At 38.1% G+C, this 21,145-nt stretch overlaps 1 protein-coding gene across 1 annotated transcript in view; it reads left to right on the top strand.

Moving 5' to 3' along the window:
* The window catches only part of CCDC169 (coiled-coil domain containing 169), a 43,787-nt gene that overhangs the window by 4,834 nt on the left and 17,808 nt on the right, over positions 1-21,145 (top strand). Inside the window, 2 exon segments of the mRNA XM_067016897.1 lie at positions 13,463-13,573; positions 13,656-13,696. Of these exon segments, the coding sequence (XP_066872998.1) occupies positions 13,463-13,573; positions 13,656-13,696 (152 nt within the window).

Genomic DNA, 21,145 nt, shown 5'->3' with positions numbered 1-21,145 from the left:
ACCTGTTTATTCGTATTTAATCTACCTGTTTTGTAACAGGATTAATTTTTAGGCAAAGCAGCAAGCAGAACAAACTTCAAAGGGCTTCACATATGCATAGTGGCCTTTTGAAGCCTTTTAGGATTCATAGGAAACTATATTCAAAAAGTGGTTTATGTTTTAAGTAAATCTGAATTTCACCATCTTAAAGCTTGGCCACAAGACAACAGGAAAGCAAATGTCCAGGAGACTTTAAAAAAGTGAGAAGAGTCAGTATTGGTGTAGGGGTTTAAGTGCATTTCAAAAAATTGAAACCTCACCACTACCCTTTGAAAACAGTATCACCTCATTTTATAGATGAAAAACAGAGATTCAGGGATTCTAAATGTCTTTCTCAAGGCTATAGAGGTGGGGAGGGATAGATCTGGAATTGGGATCCAGGCATTTTGCCGTCAGATCCCAAATTCAGCCTCTGTTTCTTTCCACTTAAGTTTCTTAAGTTTGCTTCTAAAGTTTTTTCATCTGGAGAAGAGAGCCTTGATTTACTGAGGCTCTGGGACATTGCTCATCTAGGCATAGAAATGGGCAGGATTTTCCCAGCACAAGCACGATTGTCTTATTCTCTCTTGGACTCACTCCAATCAGAAGTTTCGCCTCTGATCAACTGAAACTGCTCTTATCAAGGTCACCAGTGACTTTCAATTTACAAAATCCAGTGTCATCTCTCAGTACTCATCTTGACATTTAGCAGCACTGCCAGAACTGATCACCTTCATCATTGAAACCCTTTGCTCACTTGGCTTCTGGGACACCATGCTGTCTTGGTTTTCTTCATACCTACTGGCCACTCCTCACTTCTTTTCATCTTCATGAGTTCTAAAAACTTGGAGTGCCTCAGGGCTCAGTCCTCTGACTTTTCTTTGATACATGCACCCACTACTTAGGAGATCCCCTCTGGTCATATGGTATGAAATGCCATCTGTATACTGACAACATACAGATTTACATCTCCATCCCGGACCTCTCCTTTCAGCTCCCTTTGAGTCTTCATTTATAGGCTGGTTTCTAGTTAAAAACTCTTCGGCTATTAAGTAATGTATTAGTAGATCAAATAGTTTTTTAAAACTCGTCTCAGTAAATGCTAAAAAATGTTTTGATAAAATTCAATTGTCTTTCTTATTAAAAATATATATTTCTATTTATCTTGAACTGGCATAGCACTTAATGATGAAACATTAGAGGCATTCCCATTCCTGGAAAAAAGCAAAGATGCCTCCAGGCACCATTAAAATTTAATATTGTTTTGAAGGTTCCAGTCAAGCAATAAAATATGAAACAAATAAGCATTATAGCTGTTAGGAAGAGATAAAATTATTAGAATTTTTAACTTTTATAATTTGATATCCAGAACTTTCCAGAGGACCAACTGAAAAACTAGTATATTAGTTTATATATATAATATATATATTATATATATTATATATATTATATATATTAGTTTATATATCTATAATATATATAATACACTAAAAAATTAGAAAATGGTTGGATACAGAAGTGGAAGAAATTTTTATTAAAAAAAAAAAAGCACTAGCAATAACCAGTTAGAAATAGGGTTTTTTTAATGATTGCACAACAATTCCAGCCTGAATCATAAAATGTCTGACAATATCCTTGATAAGAAATATTCAGGACTTATATGAAGAGATAGCAGAAGACTATGACTATAATGGAATAATAACCATTCAGCAAGAATTCTCACCCTTGTCCGCAATCAACTTGATGTACCCTGCATCTGTGGAATACCAGAATAGACAATGAATCATCCCAAATTGAGGACGTGGACTTTAGGAGCAACGATATATATATTTTTTTTTCCCCTTTTTCTCTTTTGGTGAGTGTGTATGTTTATGCTTCTGTGTTTGATTTTGTCTGTATAGCTTTGCTTTTACCATTTGTCCTAGGGTTCGGTCTGTCCATTTTTTTCTTTGTTTTTGTTGTTTTAGTATAGTTTTTTTCACTTGTTATCATTGGTGGATTTGTTTTTTGGTTTGATTGCTCTCTTCTTTTTTTTAAATTACTTTAAAATTTTTTTTAATAATTATTTTTTATTTTAATAACTTTAAAAATTTATTTTATTTTATCTTCTTCTTTCTTTCTTTCTTTTTTTTTCTTCCCTTTTATTCTGAGGCTTGTGGATGACAGGCTCTTGGTGCTCCAGCCAGACGTCACGGCTATGCCTCTGAGGTGGGAGAACCAAGTTGAGGACATTGGTCCACCAGATACCTCCCAGTTCCACATAATATCTAAGGGCGAAAATCTCCCAGAGATCTCCATCTCAACACCAAGACTCAGCTCCACTCAACGACCAGCAAGCTACAGTGCTGGACACCCTATGCCAAACAACCAGCAAGAAAGGAACAAAACCCCACCCATTAGCAGAGACACTGCCTAAAATCATAATTAGGCCACAGACACCCCAAGACACCACCAGACGTGGATCTGCCCACCAGAAAGACAAGATCCAGCCTCATCCACCAGAACACAGGCACTAGTCCCCTCCAACAGGAAGCCTACACAACCCACTGAACCAACCTTAGCCACTTGGAGCAGACACCAATAACAACGGGAACTATGAACCTGCAACCTGTGAAAAGGAGACCCCAAACACAGTAAGTTAAGCAAAATGAGAAAACAGAAAAACACACAGCAGATGAAGGAGCAAGGTAAAAACCCACCAGACCTAATAACTGAAGAGGAAATAGGCCATCTACCTGAAAAAGAATTCAGGATAATGATAGTAAAGATGATCCAAAATCTTAGAAATAGAATGGAGAAAATACAAGAAACGTTTAACAAGGACCTAGAAGAACTAAAGAGCAAACACAATAAATGAAATTAAAAATTCTCTAGAAGGGGGCTTCCTTGGTGGCGCAGTGGTTGACAGTCCACCTGCCAATGCAGGGGACACGGGATCGTGCCCTGGACTGGGAAGATCCCACATGCCGTGGAGCAGCTGGGCCCGTGAGCCATGGCCTCTGAACCTGCGCATCTGGAGCCTGTGCTCCACAACAGGAGAGGCCACAGCAGTGAGAGGCCTGCGTGCCGCAAAAAAAAAAAAAAAAAAAAAAAAATTTTCTAGAACGGATCAATAGCAGAATAAGGCAAAAGAACGGATAAGTGACCTGGAAGATAGAATAGTGGAAATAACTACTTCAGAGCAGAATAAAGAAAGAATGAAAAGAATTGAGGACAGTCTCAGAGACCTCTGGGACAACATTAAACGTGCCAACATTTCGAATTATAGGGGTTCCAGAAGAAGAAGAGAGAAAGGGACTGAGAAAATATTTGAAGAGATTATAGTTGAAAACTTCCCTAATATGGTAAAGGAAATAGTTAATCAAGTCCAGGAAGCACAGAGAGTCCCATACAGGATAAATACAAGGAGAAACACACCAAGACACATATTAATCAAACTATCAAAAATTAAATACAAAGAAAAAATATTAAAAGCAGCAAGGGAAAAACAACAAATAACACACAAGGGAATCCCCATAAGGTTAACAGCTGATCTTTCAGCAGAAACTCTGCCAGCCAGAAGGGAGTGGCAGGACATATTTAAAGTGATGAAGGGGAAAAACCTACAACCAAGATTACTCTACCCAGCAAGGATCTCATTCAGATTCAATGGAGAAATTAAAACCTTTACAGGCAAGCAAAAGCTAAGAGAATTCAGCACCACCAAACCAGCTTTACAACAAATGCTAAAGGAACTTCTCTAAGCAGGAAACACAAGAGAAGGAAAAGACCTACAATAACAAACCCAAAACAGTTAAGAAAATGGTAATAGGAACATATCAGTAATTACCTTAAATGTAAATGGATTAAATGCTCCAACCAAAAGACGTAGACTGGCTGAATGGATACAAAGACAAGACCTGTATATATGCTGTCTAAAAGAGACCCACTTCAGACCTAGGGACACATACAGACTGAAAGTGAGGGGATGGAAAAAGGTATTCCATGCAAATGGAAATCAAAAGAAAGCTGGAGTAGCAATTCTCGTATCAGACAAAATAGACTTTAAAACAAAGACTATTACAAGAGACAAAGAAGGACACTACATAATGATCAAGGCATCAATCCAAGAAGAAGATATAACAATTGTAAATATTTATGCACCCAACATAGGCGCACCTCAATACATAAGGCAAATGCTAACAGCCATAAAAGGGTAAATCAACAATAACACAATCATAGTAGGGGACTTTAACACTCCACTTTCACCAATGGACAGATCATCCAAAATGAAAATAAATAAGGAAACAAGTTTTAAATGATACATTAAATGAGATGGACTTAATTGATATTTATAGGACACTCCATCCAAATATAACAGAATACACATTCTTCTCAAGTTCTCGTGGAACATTCTCCAGGGTCACAAATCAAGTCTTGGTAATTTAAGAAAAGTGAAATCGTATCAAGTATCTTTTCTGACCACAATGCTATGAGACTAGATGTCAATTACAGAAAAAAATCTGTAAAAAATACAAACACATGGAGGCTAAACAATACAGTACTTCATAACCAAGAGGTCACTGAAGAAATCAAAGAGGAAATGAAAAAATACCTAGACTCAGATAATGAAAACACGACTACCCAAAACTTATGGGATGCAGCAAAAGCAGTTCTAAGAGGGAGGTTTATAGCAATACAATACTACCTTAAGAAACAAGAAACATCTCAAATAAACAACCTAACCTTACACCTAAAGCAATTAGAGAAAGAGGAACAAAAAAACCCCAAAGTTAGAAGAAGGAAAGAAATCATAAAGATCAGATTAGAAATAAATGAAAAAGAAATGAAGGAAATAATAGCAAAGATCAATAAAACTAAAAGCTGGTTCTTTGAGAAGATAAACAAAATTGATAAACCATTAGCCAGACTCATCAAGAAAAAAAGGGAGAAGACTCAAATCAGTAGAGCTAGAAATGAAAAAGGAGAAGTAACAACTGACACTGCAGAAATACAAAGGATCATGAGCAATTACTACAAGCAACTCTATGCCAATAAAATGGACAACCTGGAAGAAATGGACAAATTCTTAGAAATGCACAACCTTCTGAGACTGAACCAGGAAGAAATAGAAAATATGAACAGACGAATCACACGCACTGAAATTGAAACTGTGATTAAAAATCTTCCAACAAACAAAAGCCCAGGACCAGATGGTGCTTCACAGGCGAATTCTATCAAACATTTAGAGAAGAGCTAACAGCTTTTCTTCTCAAAGTCTTTCAAAATATATCAGAGGGAGGAAGACTCCCAAACTCATTCTACGAGGCCACCATCACCCTGATACCCAAACCAGACAAAGATGTCACAAAGAAAGAAAACTACAGGCCAGTATCACTGATGAACATAGATGCAAACATCCTCAACAAAAGACTAGCAAACAGAATCCAACAGCACATTAAAAGGATTATACGCCATGATCAAGTGGGGTTTATCCCAGGAATGCAAGGATACTTCAATATACGCAAAATAATCAATGTGATACACCATATTAATAAACTGAAGGGGAAAAACCATATGATCATCTCAATAGATGCAGAGAAAGCTTTCAACAAAATTCAACACCCATTTATGATAAAAACCCTCCAGACAGTAGACATAGAGGGAACTTATCTCAACATAATAAAGGCCATATATGACAAACCTATAGCCAACATTGTCCTCAATGGTGAAAAACTGAAACCATTTCCACTAAGATCAGGAACAAGACAAGGTTGCCCACTCTCACCAGTTATTCAACATAGTTTTGGAAGTTTTAGCCGCAGCAGTCAGAGAAGAAAAAGAAGTAAAAGGAGTCCAAATCAGAAAAGGAGAAGTAAACTGTCACTGTTTGTAGATGACTTGATACTATACATAGAGAATCCTAAGGATGCTACCAGAAAACTATTAGAGGTAATCAATGAATTTGGTAAAGTAGCAGGATACAAAATTAATGCACAGAAATATCTTGAATTCCTATACACTAATGCTGAAAAATCTGGAAGAGAAATTAAGGAAACACTCCCATTTACCACTGCATCAAAAAGAATAAAATACCTAGGAATAAACCTACCTAAGGAGACAAAAGACCTGTATGCAGAAAATTATAAGACACTGATGAAAGAAATTAAAGGTGATACAGATAGATAGAGAGACATACCATGTTCTTGGATTGGAAGAATCAACACTGTGAAAATGACTGTACTACCCAAAGCAATCTACAGACTCAGTGCAATCCCTATCAAGCTACCACTGGCATTTTTCACAGAACTAGAACAAAAAATTTCACAATATGTATGGAAACACAGGAGAACCCGAATAGCCAAAGCAATCTTGAGAAAGAAAAACAGAGCTGGAGGAATCAGGCTCCCTGACTTCAGGCAATAATACAAAGCTACAGTAGTCAAGACAGTATGGAACTGGCACAGAACCAGAAATATAGATCAATGGAACAGGATAGAAAGCCCAGAGATTAAACCCATGCACATATGGTCACCTTATCTTTGATAAAGGAGGCAAGAATATACAGTGGAGAAAAGACAGCCTCTTCAATAAGTGGTGCTGGGAAAACTGGACAACTACATGTAAAAGAATGAAATTAGAACACTCCCTAACACAATACACAAAAATAAACTCAAAATGGATTAAAGACCTAAATGGAAGGCCACACACTATCAAACTCTTAGAGGAAAACATAGGCAGAACACTCTATGACATCAATCACAGCAAGATCCTTTTTGGCCCACTTCCTAGAGAAATAGAAAGAAAAACAAAAATAAACAAATGGGACCTAATGAAACTTAAAAGCCTTTGCACAGCAAAGGAAACCATAAACAAGACCAAAAGACAACCCTCATAATGGGAGATAGTATTTGCAAATGACAAAGGATTAATCTCCAAAATTTACAAGCAGCTCATGCATCTCAATATCAAGAAAACCAACAACCCAATCCAAAAATGGGCAGAAGACCTACACAGGCATTTCTCCTAAGAAGATGTAGAGATTGCCAAGAAACACATGAAAGAATGCTCAACATCATTAATCATTAGAGAAATGCAAATCAAAACTACAATGAGATATCTCACACCGTTCAGAATGGCCATGATCAAAAAATCTACAAACAATAAATGCTGGAGAGGGTGTGGAGAAAAGGGAACCCTCTTGCACTGTTGGTGGGAATGTAAATTGATATAGCCACTATGGAGAACAGTTTGGAGGTTCCTTAAAATACTAAAAATAGAACTACCATATGACCCAGCAATCCCACTCCTGGGCATATACCCTGAGAAAACCATAATTCAAAAAGAGTCATGTACCACAATGTTCATTGCAGCTCTATTTACGATAGCCAGGACATGGGAGCAACCTAAGTGTCCATCAACAGATGAATGGATAAAGATATGGCACATATATGCAATGGAATATTTCTCAGTCATAAAAAGAAATGAAATTGAGTTATTTGTAGTGAGGTGGATGGACCTAGAGTCTGTCATGCAGAGTGAAGTAAGTCAAAGAGAAAAACAAATACTGTATGCTAACACATATATATGGAATCTTAAAAAAAAAGAAAAAGGTCATGAATAACCTAGGAGCAATATGGGAATAAAGACTCAGACCTACAAGAGAATGGACTTGAGGATACGGGGAGGGGGAAGGGTAAGCTGGGACAAAGTGAGAGAGTAGCATGAACATATATACACTACCAAATGTAAAATAGATAGCTAGTGGGAAGCAGCCACATAGCACAGGGAGGTCAGCTTGGTGCTTTGTGGCCACCTGGAGGGGTGGAATAGGGAGGGTTGGAGTGAGGGAGACACAAGGGGGAAGAGATATGAGGATATATGTGTATGTATAACTGATTCACAGAAAGTAACACACCACTGTAAAGCAATTATACTCCAATAAAGATGTTAAAAAAAAAAAAAGGAATTCTCACCTTATTCAACATAAAGGGTTTTGTACTGGAGAGAAACCCTAAAGTGAAGTGAAATTGGGAAATTTATTTTTGAGGTTTTTAAAGGAGGACATGGACTTTTCCTATATAGGAGGATTGGGTGTTATAAATATGCTCATTCTTTTCAAATTAATTTATTGATATGTAATTCTTATTAAAACACAGAGCTGTTTTTTCTTAACTTCAATAACTGACGCTAAAGTTAACTAGATGAATAAATAGACAGGGATAACTGATAAGAAATTTGGGGGGGTTGATAGGACTCCTACAATATATAATAAAGCTATAATCATTAAAACTGAAAACAAATCAATAAAACAATAGATAGTGTATTAGTTTGCTAGAGCTTCCATTAGCAATGTACCACAGACAGGCTGAGTTGAACCACAGAAACTTATTTTCTCACCATTGTGTAGACTACAAGTCCAAGAGTGTGATGTTCGCAGGGTTGGTTTCTTCTGAGGGCTTTCTTTCTGTGTCTTCACGTGGTCTTCCCTCTGTACCTGTTTGTGTCCTAATTTCTTCTTATAATGAAATCAGTCATATTGGATTAGGGCTAAGGATATGACCTCATTTAACCTTAATGAGCTCTTTAAATGTCCTATCTCTAAATACAGTCACATCTGAGTACTGGGAGCATAGGACTTCAGCATATGAATTTGTGGGGGGAAGCAGACACAATTCAGCCTGTAACAGAAAGAGATTATAATTTATTAAAACACTGTACTACTGTGAAATTCAGGGCCAGGTTACTAAGTTAATTAAAAAATTGTTTTCAGTTATCTATGAAAAAAAGGAGAAAACCATTTTCATTTATGAGACTTGTGGGAAATAGATTATTACAAAAACTGCACCAGACATTGAAATAGGAAAGTACCAAATGATCATTGTTTTAGTTTGCTCGGGCTGTCATAACAAAGTACCATTGACTGTGTGGCTTAAACAACAGAAATTTATTTTCTTATAGTTCTAGATCCTGGACGTCCAAGATCAACGTGCCAGCTGATTTGGTTTCTAGTGTGGACCCACTTCCTTCCTTGCAGATGACCACCTTCTCATTGTGTTCTCACATGGCAGACAGAACAAGCTATGGTGCCTCTTCCTTTTTTTTATAAGGGCAGCAGCCCTATTGGATTATGGCCCCACCCTTATGATCTCATTTAACTTTTGTCACTTTCTCACAGACCCCACCTCCAACTAAAGTCATATGGGGTTAGGACTTCAACATATGAATTTTAGAGGGACACAAACATTCCATAAAAATCATGAAGCTATCACTTTCTAATTACTGTCTTGCCCTTCCCACCATCAAGAAAGAACAACTTTAGCCTGCCTGCCCAAGTTTGGGAAAGGGCTTCTGGGCAGAGAACTGGAACCAAAGAGCCAATTACCAGTAATGTTTTATTGGAATCTGTGTCACCACACAGAGCTTTAAAAGAGCTAAAAGAGGGACTTCCCTGGCCGTCCAGTGGTTGAGACTCCGTGCTTCCAATGCAGGGGGCATGGCTTTGATCCCTGGTCAGGGAACTAGGTTTCCGCATGCTGCATGGCACTGCCAAAAAAAAAAAAAAGAAAAAGAAAAAAACATGAGCTTCTTTTAAAATTATGAATTATTCAATAAATTCCATTTGGAAAATTGGTATAATATTTAGAAAAATAATCCCTTTAGATCTTCACTGTATACTTAATTCTCAGAACTTCTGGGGGGACTTCCCAGGTGGTCCAGTGGCTAAGACACCACGCTCCTAGTGCAGGGGACTCCGGTTTCCATCCCTGGTCAGAGAACCAGAGCCCACATCCCGCAGCTAAGAGTTTGCATACCGCAACTATGACCCAGGGCAGCCAAATAAATACAAATTACTCTAAAATAAAATAAAACCTTCCAGATGGATTTAATATTTAAATATTTAAAATTATTAAATATTTACAATTTAAAGATTTAAATATTTTAAAATGAAACAAGAAAATATAGATGAATATATTTGTTTATGGATAAAGAAGGCCTTTCTTAAAGAACAATAAATCACTGAGGAAAACATGTTTGGGTTTGACTTCAGAGAAAATAGCTTCCCTTGATTTAAAGGAAAAAAGACCAATATGAGAAGTCAAACAGTAATCTGGGAAAGACATTCGTAGCCAAAATGATGGACAAAAGGTCTATATTTTCACCACATCTATGTCCTCTGCAATTCAGTTAGAAAACACTTAAGTTCCCAGTAGATAAATTTGAGTAGGACATAGAGACAACTCGTGAATATGGGAAAATACCCAACTTGTTTTTAAGTCAAAGAAATTTGTTGCCTATAAAAGAAGTAGAGATTTCTCTTATAAGTGAAATAGGAACTTTATACATTACTGATAGCAGTGTAGTACTACCCTTTTGGGAAACAATTTTACAGTAAATTTCTTATGATGATGAAAATGATAATAACAACAAAAACAACTAACTTTTATAGCAATTTCTGTGTGCCCTGCACTGCTTTAAGCACTTCACATGTTTTAACTAATCCTGTCAATATCCTATAGTGTAGGAACTTTAATTATCCTTATTTTACAGTTGAGAAATTGAGGCACAGGAAATGTAACTTGCTCAGGATCACAGAAATAAGCTGGTGGAGACAAGGCTTAAACCCACTAGTCCTACTTTGGCGATGTTCTTCCTCATGGAGTCTTCTGAAAATTTGCTGGGGGGCAACTTTACTCAAAGAGATAGTCTTTGCACCATGCCCCCTTTTTGTACATGTTGGTATTTTTGTTCATGCATTCTTGCTGTTTGTATATTCTTTTTCACCCTCTCTGTCTTAGAACAGGTGTCATTCCCCCAAGAAGCATTTTCTGTCCCTCTTCAATCTTGACCTCCCCATTTCTGATTCCCTTCTGCCACCTTCCAGATTGGATATCTTTCTTTGTGTACCATTACAACCAATTAACCAAAAAATTTCTTAAATGTTCTGGCTATATGTTTTTGTACTCCCCACCCCTCCCAACTTCTCCTAATTCTGATTGATGGCAGGGATTGTGTCTATTTTATTTTTGAATCCCTAGTGCCTCGTACAGTGCCACATAGTAGGCTCTTTCCTTTCCTTGTTAACATTTTCTTATTTTACAAAGTCTTTTCAAGTTAATGTAACTCCATCATAATAAATACATCAATCATAAATACAGTGAACAACACAAACATAAATGTCCATGTAGGGTCAAGTTTCAATCAGTTCAGCTGTGTTTTTAACAATTTAAAAATTATTATTTGGCATTGTTGTTTAGTTGGGCTTTGTTTTGTTTCTGTTAACGTGCTATCTCTCTTTGGGGAAAAAATGTCCATATCTGAAAGATAAGCCTCCACCTAATATTCTCTTGCTTTATGAACTTCTTCTTTTAAGGTCAATTTTGACCATGAATCAAATTTCTAGAATTTTTCAATTTTTGGTTTGATTTTGCTTTTCACTGTAGTGTTTCTAGCCAAGATCCCTCTTTGAGACTGCAAAGCAATTTAATTTTTCCCTTCAAAGGTACAGTGCTTGGTTTTTGTTTGTTTTTAGAATTACTGCAAAAGCAGTGGTTTCATGGAGTTACTGTGAGGGTATTTTTTTCTCCCAAGAGACACAAATGTTTCTGCTAAATTTTTATCCTCACCATCTGTATTTTGATAATTAAGTACATCTTAGGCCTTGATAGATTGGCTGCTGTGGTGCTCAAGGTCTAGGATCATCTTTTTTAGGGTCACATTTATTGTAAACATCTAATGAGAGCACCACATCTCTTACCTGGGCTGGTTTTAGATGGCTCTGAACATTCCTTAGTGTCAAAATTATTCCAGAAACTTGCTATTTTAATTACTAATCTTATTCCCAGTTGAAAGCATAATTTAAACATTATTGCATTTTAAAGACAGATGAAAAACTATTTTTCAAAAATTTTATACAAATTATAAACCTCAGTGTGAAATCAGTACTGGCTTATCACAGAACAAAGTGTGGCAGGGAAAGTCAAACTCAGTGTGGTCCTTTTTCAGAAAAAGAAAACAGTTGACAGCAGGAAGCTGACCAAATTGGCGGGGTGGGGGGGGCAGTTCTGGTATATGAAAAGAAAGCAAAAATTTTATCAATCTCATTTTGTGGGCCTCGATCCACTTGTTAAGCATTTGGATTAATGACTTTGGACTTCGGTTTGGAAGGGCGTTCCTGCCCCTCTCTTTGGTAGACCACATCTGATTAGAAATGAGAGTGAGGGCAGGGTTGTGTTAAGGTTGAGGAGGTTGGCAGTGGTGTGAGCTAGTAAGTCTTTCTGCTTAGACTCCTCCATCAGCTATTATGTAGGAGAAGTTGCCCCATAATGCAAAGAGCATTTAAAGTTTAGAAACGCTATTTTTTCTCTCTACAAAGTGTGACTTTCAAGACTCAAAAAAAAAAAAAATTAGCTTTGGGCCTTGGAGCCGAAAAGGAGGGTTTAATTCTAGGCTGCATCCTCCTCCTCCTTCCAGAGCAAGAAGGCAAATGTTTTGGCCCCAGTAGCCAAAGGGATTTAGTGAAAGAAAACTGCTTACGGATAAGAGAAGATACCTGAATAGGTAGCCGAAGGTAAACAGTGTTACCATAGCACAGTGGTTAAGAGGAAACATTTTCAAGTCAGAACAAACTGGTTGAAACCCCAGTTCCCCATTTATTTATCATCTTAATATTGTTATTTGACATCTCTGAACCTTGTTTTCCTCATCTGTAAAATGGGTAAGTTTTTGTAAATGAGGATTAAATTAGTTTATATATGTAAGGTATTGTGTGCTTTTAACACAGCAAACACATAATTGGTAGTTGTTGAATGGACTTCAGAATTCTTTTGCAAAGGAGAAAAATGAATATGACATTGGACAGGAGGCTAGTACTCCTTAGGCTGTAATATATGGATATTTCAAGTTCCAAGGAAAGAAACATGTTCCTGATATTTCCTCTAATAGAATTCCTTATAAGGATACACGAGGAACTAAAGACAAAAGAGGGTGGAGAGTAAGAAGACCAGGAATCACAATAGTGACAGTGAGGCTGGCTGGGTGGGAATCGGTGAGTCTGGTGTCTGCACAGATCCTGTGTAACGGAGAACGCATGCTTAGACATGAGTTCCCTCCAGTGCATCTGTGTTACTAATAAAGTCCAGTATAGTAATGGAGTAGGATTGAGCTAATTAATGTTTTTTTTTTTTTTTTTTTTTTTTTTTTGGCGGTACGCGGGCCTCTCATTGTTGTGGCCTCTCCCGTTGCGGAGCACAGGCTCCGGACGCACAGGCTCAGCGGCCATGGCTCACGGGCCCAGCCGCTCCGCGGCATGTGGGATCTTCCCGGACCGGGGCACGAACCCGTGTCCCCTGCATTGGCAGGCGGATTCTCAGCCACTGCGCCACCAGGGAAGCCCCATTAATTTTTTTAATGAATAAATGAGAGGTGATGAGGTGATCTTGACCGTCCCCACCTCTTCACTCAGGTGGTGAATGGAAAACCCGTTATGAGATACAACTTGAATTGAATGACCAACTAGAAAAGCAGATTGTTTCTCTCAAAGAAAAAATGGAAAAAATCTGTGGAAATCCTTCAGGTACAGAAACACCTATATATATGTTTTATAAGTTGAGTTAAAATTGATAAAACATCAGTTGCTCATATTTGCTTTATTGTAGACAGACTGTCTTCTATTCGTGTCTATGAACAGATGCCAGTTGTGAGTAAAAGATGGTTAAACGAAAGGAATAATTGAAGGAAATTATGTGTATTTTTCGCCAGACAGATTTCAAACAAAAGTTTAAAGACTGTGACAAGGTCCAAATAAAATATTTTGTTCAGTGGAGCTTTCCTGTGATGTAAAGAATCCTATAACCAAGGCCTTCAGCTTGGTATCTCCCGTAAAAAGCTGGGCAGGGATTCTGTTGCAGGTACAAACAAAATGGAAATAAAAGGATCTCAGTGGTCCTGCTCGGGGGAAACCTGAGTGTGTCTATTCCTTACAACCTGAAAGAGCCTGTTTAACTCAGAAATACCTCTCATACCCATCTAAAACAGTTCCATTCTAGTTCCTCTGGAATACACACACACATACACAGAGTATGTATAAAATCTAATAACTGAGAACCCATAAAATTACCCTGTAACCTCACTGGGCTGCTTCACCTACTTATTCTTTTGGTTGCCCTAGTGACATCTTTCTTCTTTTGAGAGGTAATTTTAATCTCTGATAAATGAATTTATGTTTTCTACTTTACAAAGAATATTCGTTCATTTGTTTTTCATTCATTCAAATATTTGTTAATATTATTTTTTAATGTAGAGGAGGCCCAAAGCATGACTTATGTTGAACTCTTGCTGAATTTTTATTTCAAGAATACTCAGAAAAACATGGAAATCTTGTAAATAAATCAAGGGTACTTTGCATGAAAATGAAAACACAATACTCAGCTAAATTGGCAGGACTTAATATTTCACTAATAATTATAATAACTTGTCCTAGATTAAACATATGTAATATGCAAATTAACTTATGTACATTATTTCAGTCTTGCAACAAACCCCATGACATAAAATTTTATATTGTTATTTTAATACATGTGATTCTAAGCTTAAAGAGATTGAATGATTTACTCAGTTTCACACAGTCTGGAAATGTGGAGTCAGAGTCTCTCCCTCTCAAACCTCTACCATTTAACTCTGCTATACCAACAACCCTTTGATACTGCTGATCAGAAATAATGTGTTTCTTAGTAGCTGTAGGTAGAGCACTAAGCTGCCTGCTGTATTCAGAGAAGTCCTGGGCATTTATGGAGAGTGCTCTTTGAATAACTGCAAACCTTTAGTGAAAGACATAGAAAAATCTTGTATTTTTGTTAATGAATTGAGGGAGAAATTAACCTTTTTGCAGACCTGTCTGTTATTTACAACCCAGAAATACCCTTTTGACTGTGTGTTGGAAAGTCAGGAAAATAACGTGTGTTTTCTTGTTGTTGGAAAAGTGGTGAAGTTTTTTCCTCTGCCATGGAGTCATATCTCCATCTTGTGGTATTTAGAAATTGCTGCAAGGGCTGTTTTAAGCTTAGTGTTTCTTAACTGTAGGTAGAATTTTATTACTAACTACAGAATATAAAATATCAAGTTCTACCTACAGAATATAATATATTCTGGCGTCCTGCTTCTTGACAGCCTACCCCCAGTCATAGCTCAAGAAACGGGGTATCTAGCCTCCTGGAGGGTAGCAACAAGTGCTGGTGTGACATGGGAGAAGACTCTGTAGCATATCTAAGAAGCATTTAATCAGTTTTCTCATTGCTACCTCAGACTCTGTAATTTATTCATGTTCACAAAAATATACTTATTTCCCTTGATGAATTTGTGTTATTCTTGAAGAAAATGTCTTTCTCTAAGAGGTGTAGATCTGCAGGCAGAGAATTAACATTTCTCTTCAGTAAAGACCAAAACTGTTGGAAGAACCAAGACTGGGGCCACATACTAAGCCGAAAGGAGAGAGAATGAAAGTTCAGGCTCTTAAGGAGCTGGTCCTCTCTATTCTCTGGGCAGATTCCCTGAGTACCTGGGTTTTCTTACACAGTGGAATCCAGGGGGCGTTTGTCTGAAGAGCAGGGATTAGGAATCTAACCAGGAAGTTGGTGATAGAAGTAGCCAACTACTGAGCAAAAAGCATTGGGGATCCAAAACTCCTATATCCAGTATAGGAAAGAAATCTCTCTTTTCCAAGGACAAAAGAGATAGTCTCATGCTTTATATCAGAAACAATATTTGGGAGATTCAGACATGTACCATTTGTGTAATACAGACATTTTGGTTTTCTGTTAGGTTGATAATCAGAGAAAAGGGCCTAAATTAGTTGTTTTGTGGGACAGAGTATGACTTCAAATGCTCTTTGTAAATTTACTGACTCTCTATCCTTGTTGTAGATTGCTTAGTCTTGAGGAGTAACGTGAACCCGCATACTTAAGAAACTGCTGTCAGTTAGTTTGAGTACTGATTCTGAGTAACTTCAAAGTGCAGCTTTGCTTACGAGCAGCAGGAGGACGCACACTGGTTTTTGACCTGTGCTTGCCTAACTTCTTTCAATGGTATCAGTAGAAAAAGAAATATGATACAGCCAATGAGTTATTTTTAAACTGGACCACTAAAGTGGACTTGATTTTAATGTTTTAGAAAAAAGTATTTACTTGAATGAGAGTGGGGTTCTAGTCCTTGTTCAGATACAGATTGGCTTCAAGCCTTCAACCTTTCTGAAGATTACTTTTCTCATCTGAAGGCAGTATGATTAGATAAACTTTAAAGTGCCTTACAGTGGTATAATTTGTTAAACTTTAATTTTAGCAAGATGTCTCAGTTAAGGGTTATGTTTGGCTGCATATAGCAGGAAGGCTTAAACAAGTAAGATATTTTGGAGCTTTTCCTCATGTAAGAGGAAAGGTGGAAGGTATGCAGTCTAGGGTTGGTGCTGTGGCTCTATAAATGCCTTCAGGAATCCAGACTCCTCCTGACTTTCCACTCTGCCATCCTTTAATGAGTGCCTTTGTCCCCATGCTCACAAGATGACTTCTCACTTGCTTCACAGTCTCATTCAAGGAAAGAAGTAGGATAAGGGAAAAGGGAAAGGTGAAAGCCAGTCAAGCCAGCTTCCTCTTAACAAGCTGCACCCAGCAGTTTCCCTGTACATCTCATTGGTTAGAACTTTATCACCTGGCCACCCATGTTTGCAAGGAAGGCTGAGATTTGTAGTGTTTTAACAGCGTAGTAGGACGAAGGGGAAGATGGACATTGGGTGTGCAGTCAGTTCCATCTGCCACACACAAGCTCTATCACCACATTTCATTTTAAGGTAATATGTATTTATTTAATATTATTTGGAAGATAAAAGAGAAGAAAAGTATTAAATTAAACACATCTACTGTTGTCTTCTTAGAAATATTTGGTATGTATATATATTGATTAAAAGGAACAACTCAATACATAAGACAACAAAAAGGGGAAAAAAGGAATTAAAAAAAAGGACTGCACTTTTAAAAAAAAATATGTATTTGTAACCTTACTTCATGGACAATTTTGTATTCTATTGCTATGTTCACCATGGACAATTAAATCAATTATTTCTTATGTTTTCTTCATGTACATTTTTAAGGGCTACATTATATTCCATTGCATTGGATTATTAATGTTCAGTTACTTTCCCCTATAGTTCAATAGTTTGGGGTATTTCTGGCTTCAATTTTAAATACAACAAAACCCACAGAGGACAAGGTGGCAAAAAATATATTGTAGTATTTGCAAACTTTTGGATTTTTGTCACTTTTTGACCTCAGCTTTTTTAATGAAAATACTTTATAGAGTCGAGGCAAGATGATCTTGGATTTGGTATATGCCATTCCAGTTTATTTTAAAATACCTTTCTACATATATTGTGTCTAAACATTCATATAAAAAAATATCATGCTGCTGGGCTTCCCTGGTGGCGCAGTGGTTGAGAGCCCGCCTGCCGATGCAGGGGACACGGGTTCGTGCCCCGGTCCAGGAGGATCCCATGTGCTGTGGAGCAGCTGGGCCCGTGAGTTATGGCTGCTGAGCCTGCACGTCCAGAGCCTGTGCTCCGCAACGGGAGAGGCCACAACAGTGAGAGGCCCGCGTACAGCAAAAAAAAAAAAAAAAAAAATCATGCTGTATGTGGCATTCTTCTATTTGTTTTTTTTTTATTCTATCCATGTTAATACATAAAGATCTAGTAATTTTATCTGCTGTATAGTATTCCATTCGATGTATATATCCTAATTTATGTATTCCTCTATTTCAGTATATTGAAGCCTTTTCAAAATCTCACTATAACAAACATTGCCAAGGTGAACATCCTTACAAATGTCTCAGAGTACAGAGTGTTCCTCTGGACTTTGCTAACTTTTCTGCAAAGACTAGAGAGTAAATATTTTCAGCTTTACAGGTCACCCCATCTCCCTTGCAACTACACATTTCCACTGCTGTGTTCTAACGCATCTTCTTTTACAAAAACAGGCTGCAGCCAGATTTGGTGTCCAGGCTGTAATTTGCTGGCCCTTGCTTTAGGGCAGTGGTCCTCAAACTTCCATAGTAACAGAATCACCTGGAGAACTTCATAAAAATATAAAGTTCAGCCCCATTCTTTATCCAGCTTGCTACCTCTGCAATCTTTATTAGTTCTCCAGCTAACTCGAATACACACCAAAGTTTGAGAACCACTGCTCTAGCACACTTATAGAGGAGTTTTTAGATCATGAGATATGCACATATTCAAATTTTCAAATAAAGATAACATCCCTCTGGATCGATCTATCTAAAGACACCCCAGGTCTACAGTTAGCTCAGTATGTCAGGAATAAATAAGAGAGGTGATGGGAGATGAGCTTGGAAATACATGCAAGGACTACATAATAAAGGATTTTGTATCCATGTTAGGGAGTGTCAACTTTTTATATGTGATGGGAAGCTACTGAAGTATTTTGTATACAATTTTAAAGTCATCTCCTACCCCAACGCCCAGGATTCCCCAGGGATGGGTGAGACTTGAAGCAGGAAAACCAGTTAGGATGCTCTTGTAATAATCTAAGTAGGGGAAGGTGTTTTTCAGCTTGGACAGTAGTATATGGGGATGGAGCAGAGGTGACAGATTGAAGAGATGTTGAGGAATGTGGATGTTATAAGTATCTGGATACTGGGGTGAGAGTGGGAGAGGATTTGAGGATGATTAAGCTTGAATAACTTTGTGGATTACAATGAGCAGGGCTCTAGAAATCAGAACTAGTGGGGTTAATAGGAAATGACTTAGGTTTGTGTGTATTACACAGATACCAGTGGTCAGTCAGCAACTGGAAATAGTTTTAGGCTGCAGAATGTTGTCTCTCTGAAAATAGAGGCCATGGAGTCATCAGTGTCACTTGAAGTCATGAAAGTTTAAGAGATTGCTCAGGCAAAAATACACAGTCTGACAAACAGGATTGAGGATTGAACCCTGGGAAATACTAACATTTAAGGTAAGTCAGTGAAGATCAATGAGAAGGAAAAATACTGAAAAAGGATGAGGGGGAGAACACGGGGCGAGAGTGGCATCCCAGAAGCCAAGGGAGGGAAGGCGTTTGAATGATCAGCACAAGGGTGTTCTCCAAGGAACTTCTGGTGCAGCGGGCAGGGTAAAGCGCGTGGTCCGCAGTTTGGGCAGATTATTCAGAGGCGAAGGAAGTGAGCAAGTGCTAACCAGAAGAGAGGGTACTGGGGGAAAAGAGTGGTGCCGAGGAAAGTAGGGGTGAGAAAATGGAGTGAGTGTAAGCCATGGAAACATGGCTTCTGGAATTAGACTGTTCTGGTTCAAATTCAAACTATGGGACATAAAGGAAGTTATTTCATCTCTCTGAAGCTTAATTTCCTCATCTGTAAAAGAGAGTTAATTAAACGCTCTTGCAAGGTTGTCGTGAAGACTACTAGGTGTTCGTCCTCTTCCTTCCTTCTCTTGATAAAGGAGAAGTAAACTTTCACTAAAGCAAGTCTGTTGTGAGATTAACCTTAATCTGTTTGGAAGGAATAAGGGCAAGGGTAAGGCCCAGAGATGCGCAATCTGTTTGACTTATTTAGCTCTGCTGTTACACAGTTGTGAATCTTCTGGTACCTTCTTAGAGCTCTCGCAGAATTTTGTGGTTCTTTGTACCTGCCCAGAAAGCAGGGGCTTCTGCAGGGAGTTAAAGCTTCTAATACAAAGCACAGAACCTTTACTTCCCTTGGGCTAGCTGGGTGTACATTTTCTAGCCCCTTCTGTTTGTGTCCACCGGAAAAAGAACGTAGAGCCTCCCTAATGTTTCAGGAATTTTCAGGTGTGTCCTGAAAAGATCTGTAGCCTTTCTGGAAGGCTAGAATCTGTTTTAGGCATACCAAATAACTAAAAGTTAAGGCTAATCCAGCTGTTTCACCTCTGATGAGCAATAGCTATTTCTGAGGTTCTGACCTGTCCCTCCAGGCCTCTTCATTAATCTCTAGTTAGGTAGTTAGGTTACAGAGCTAAGGATGCACTGCACTCTTTATCAGAGCTTGATGGCTCGCACCATGCAGCCCTGCAGAAGGTTCCCCAGCAATAAATTGAGTAATCTTTCAGTGCTTTACTGTCACTACTAACATTTGGCAGTGCATGTCTTGTTTCCTAGATTAGCTTGTTCAGGCCAAGTCAAGCTTAGTACCTCTGATACTGTGCCATGAACAGGAAAGAGGGTTGGCTCCTCTACTTCCCAACTTCCCTTTACTGCCCAGCACTGCTGCATCCCTAGCTGCTGGTCAGTCTTGCAAGTAGTGGTTCTTTAATTTTCAAGCTCTATAAGAATCACGTGGATAATTTTTTGAAAGTATACATTCTGGGCATTACTCCCAGAGATCCTCATTTCGTAGGTCTAGGGTAAGCCCTGAACATTGGTCTTTTTAGCAGGCATTTCAATAGGTTCTATTACAGAGCACAATTTGGGAAAAATAAACAAACCAATTTAAGGAATTTATATCCCTCAGAGAAAGATGTGCAAGACAGCATGTCTTGCGACAAGAGTTACTATAAAGTCTTTATCACCAACTTCCACCATTTCCCTGTGGTCAACTCTATGACAGTGGAAGTCTTGGTCCTTGACTCATCTGGAATCAAAATCAATGACACCTTATCTCAGTCTGTTTGGGCTGCTAAAAAAAAAATACCACAGACTGGGTGGTTTATAAGCAACAGAAATTTATTTGTCACAGTTCTGGAGGCTGAGAAGTCCAGGATTAAGACATCAGCAGATTCAGTGCTTGGTAAGGGCTCGCTTTCTGGTTCATAGACAACGCCTTCTTGCTGTGTCTTCACATGGTGGAAGGGGTAAGGGAGCTCTGGGGTATCTATTTTATAAGAGCATTAATCCTATTCATGATGGCTCAAACCTCATAACCTAAGCATCTCCCATGATACCATCACATCAGGTGTTGGGACTTTTAATATGTGAATTTGGGGGGGGTCACAAACATTCAGACCATAGCACCCCTATTTCTCTCTGCTTCTGATTTTTCCATCAGTGTACTCTCCTTTGTTTTCCACTACATCCAGACAACTTGGACCCTTCAAGGAAACCTCTTACCAGCACACATCTCTGTCAATCAGATG

Source organism: Kogia breviceps, chromosome 16 (genome assembly GCF_026419965.1).
Source record: "Kogia breviceps isolate mKogBre1 chromosome 16, mKogBre1 haplotype 1, whole genome shotgun sequence".
NCBI classification, from domain to species: Eukaryota; Metazoa; Chordata; class Mammalia; order Artiodactyla; family Physeteridae; genus Kogia; species Kogia breviceps.
This window is presented reverse-complemented; position numbering and strand designations above follow the sequence as displayed.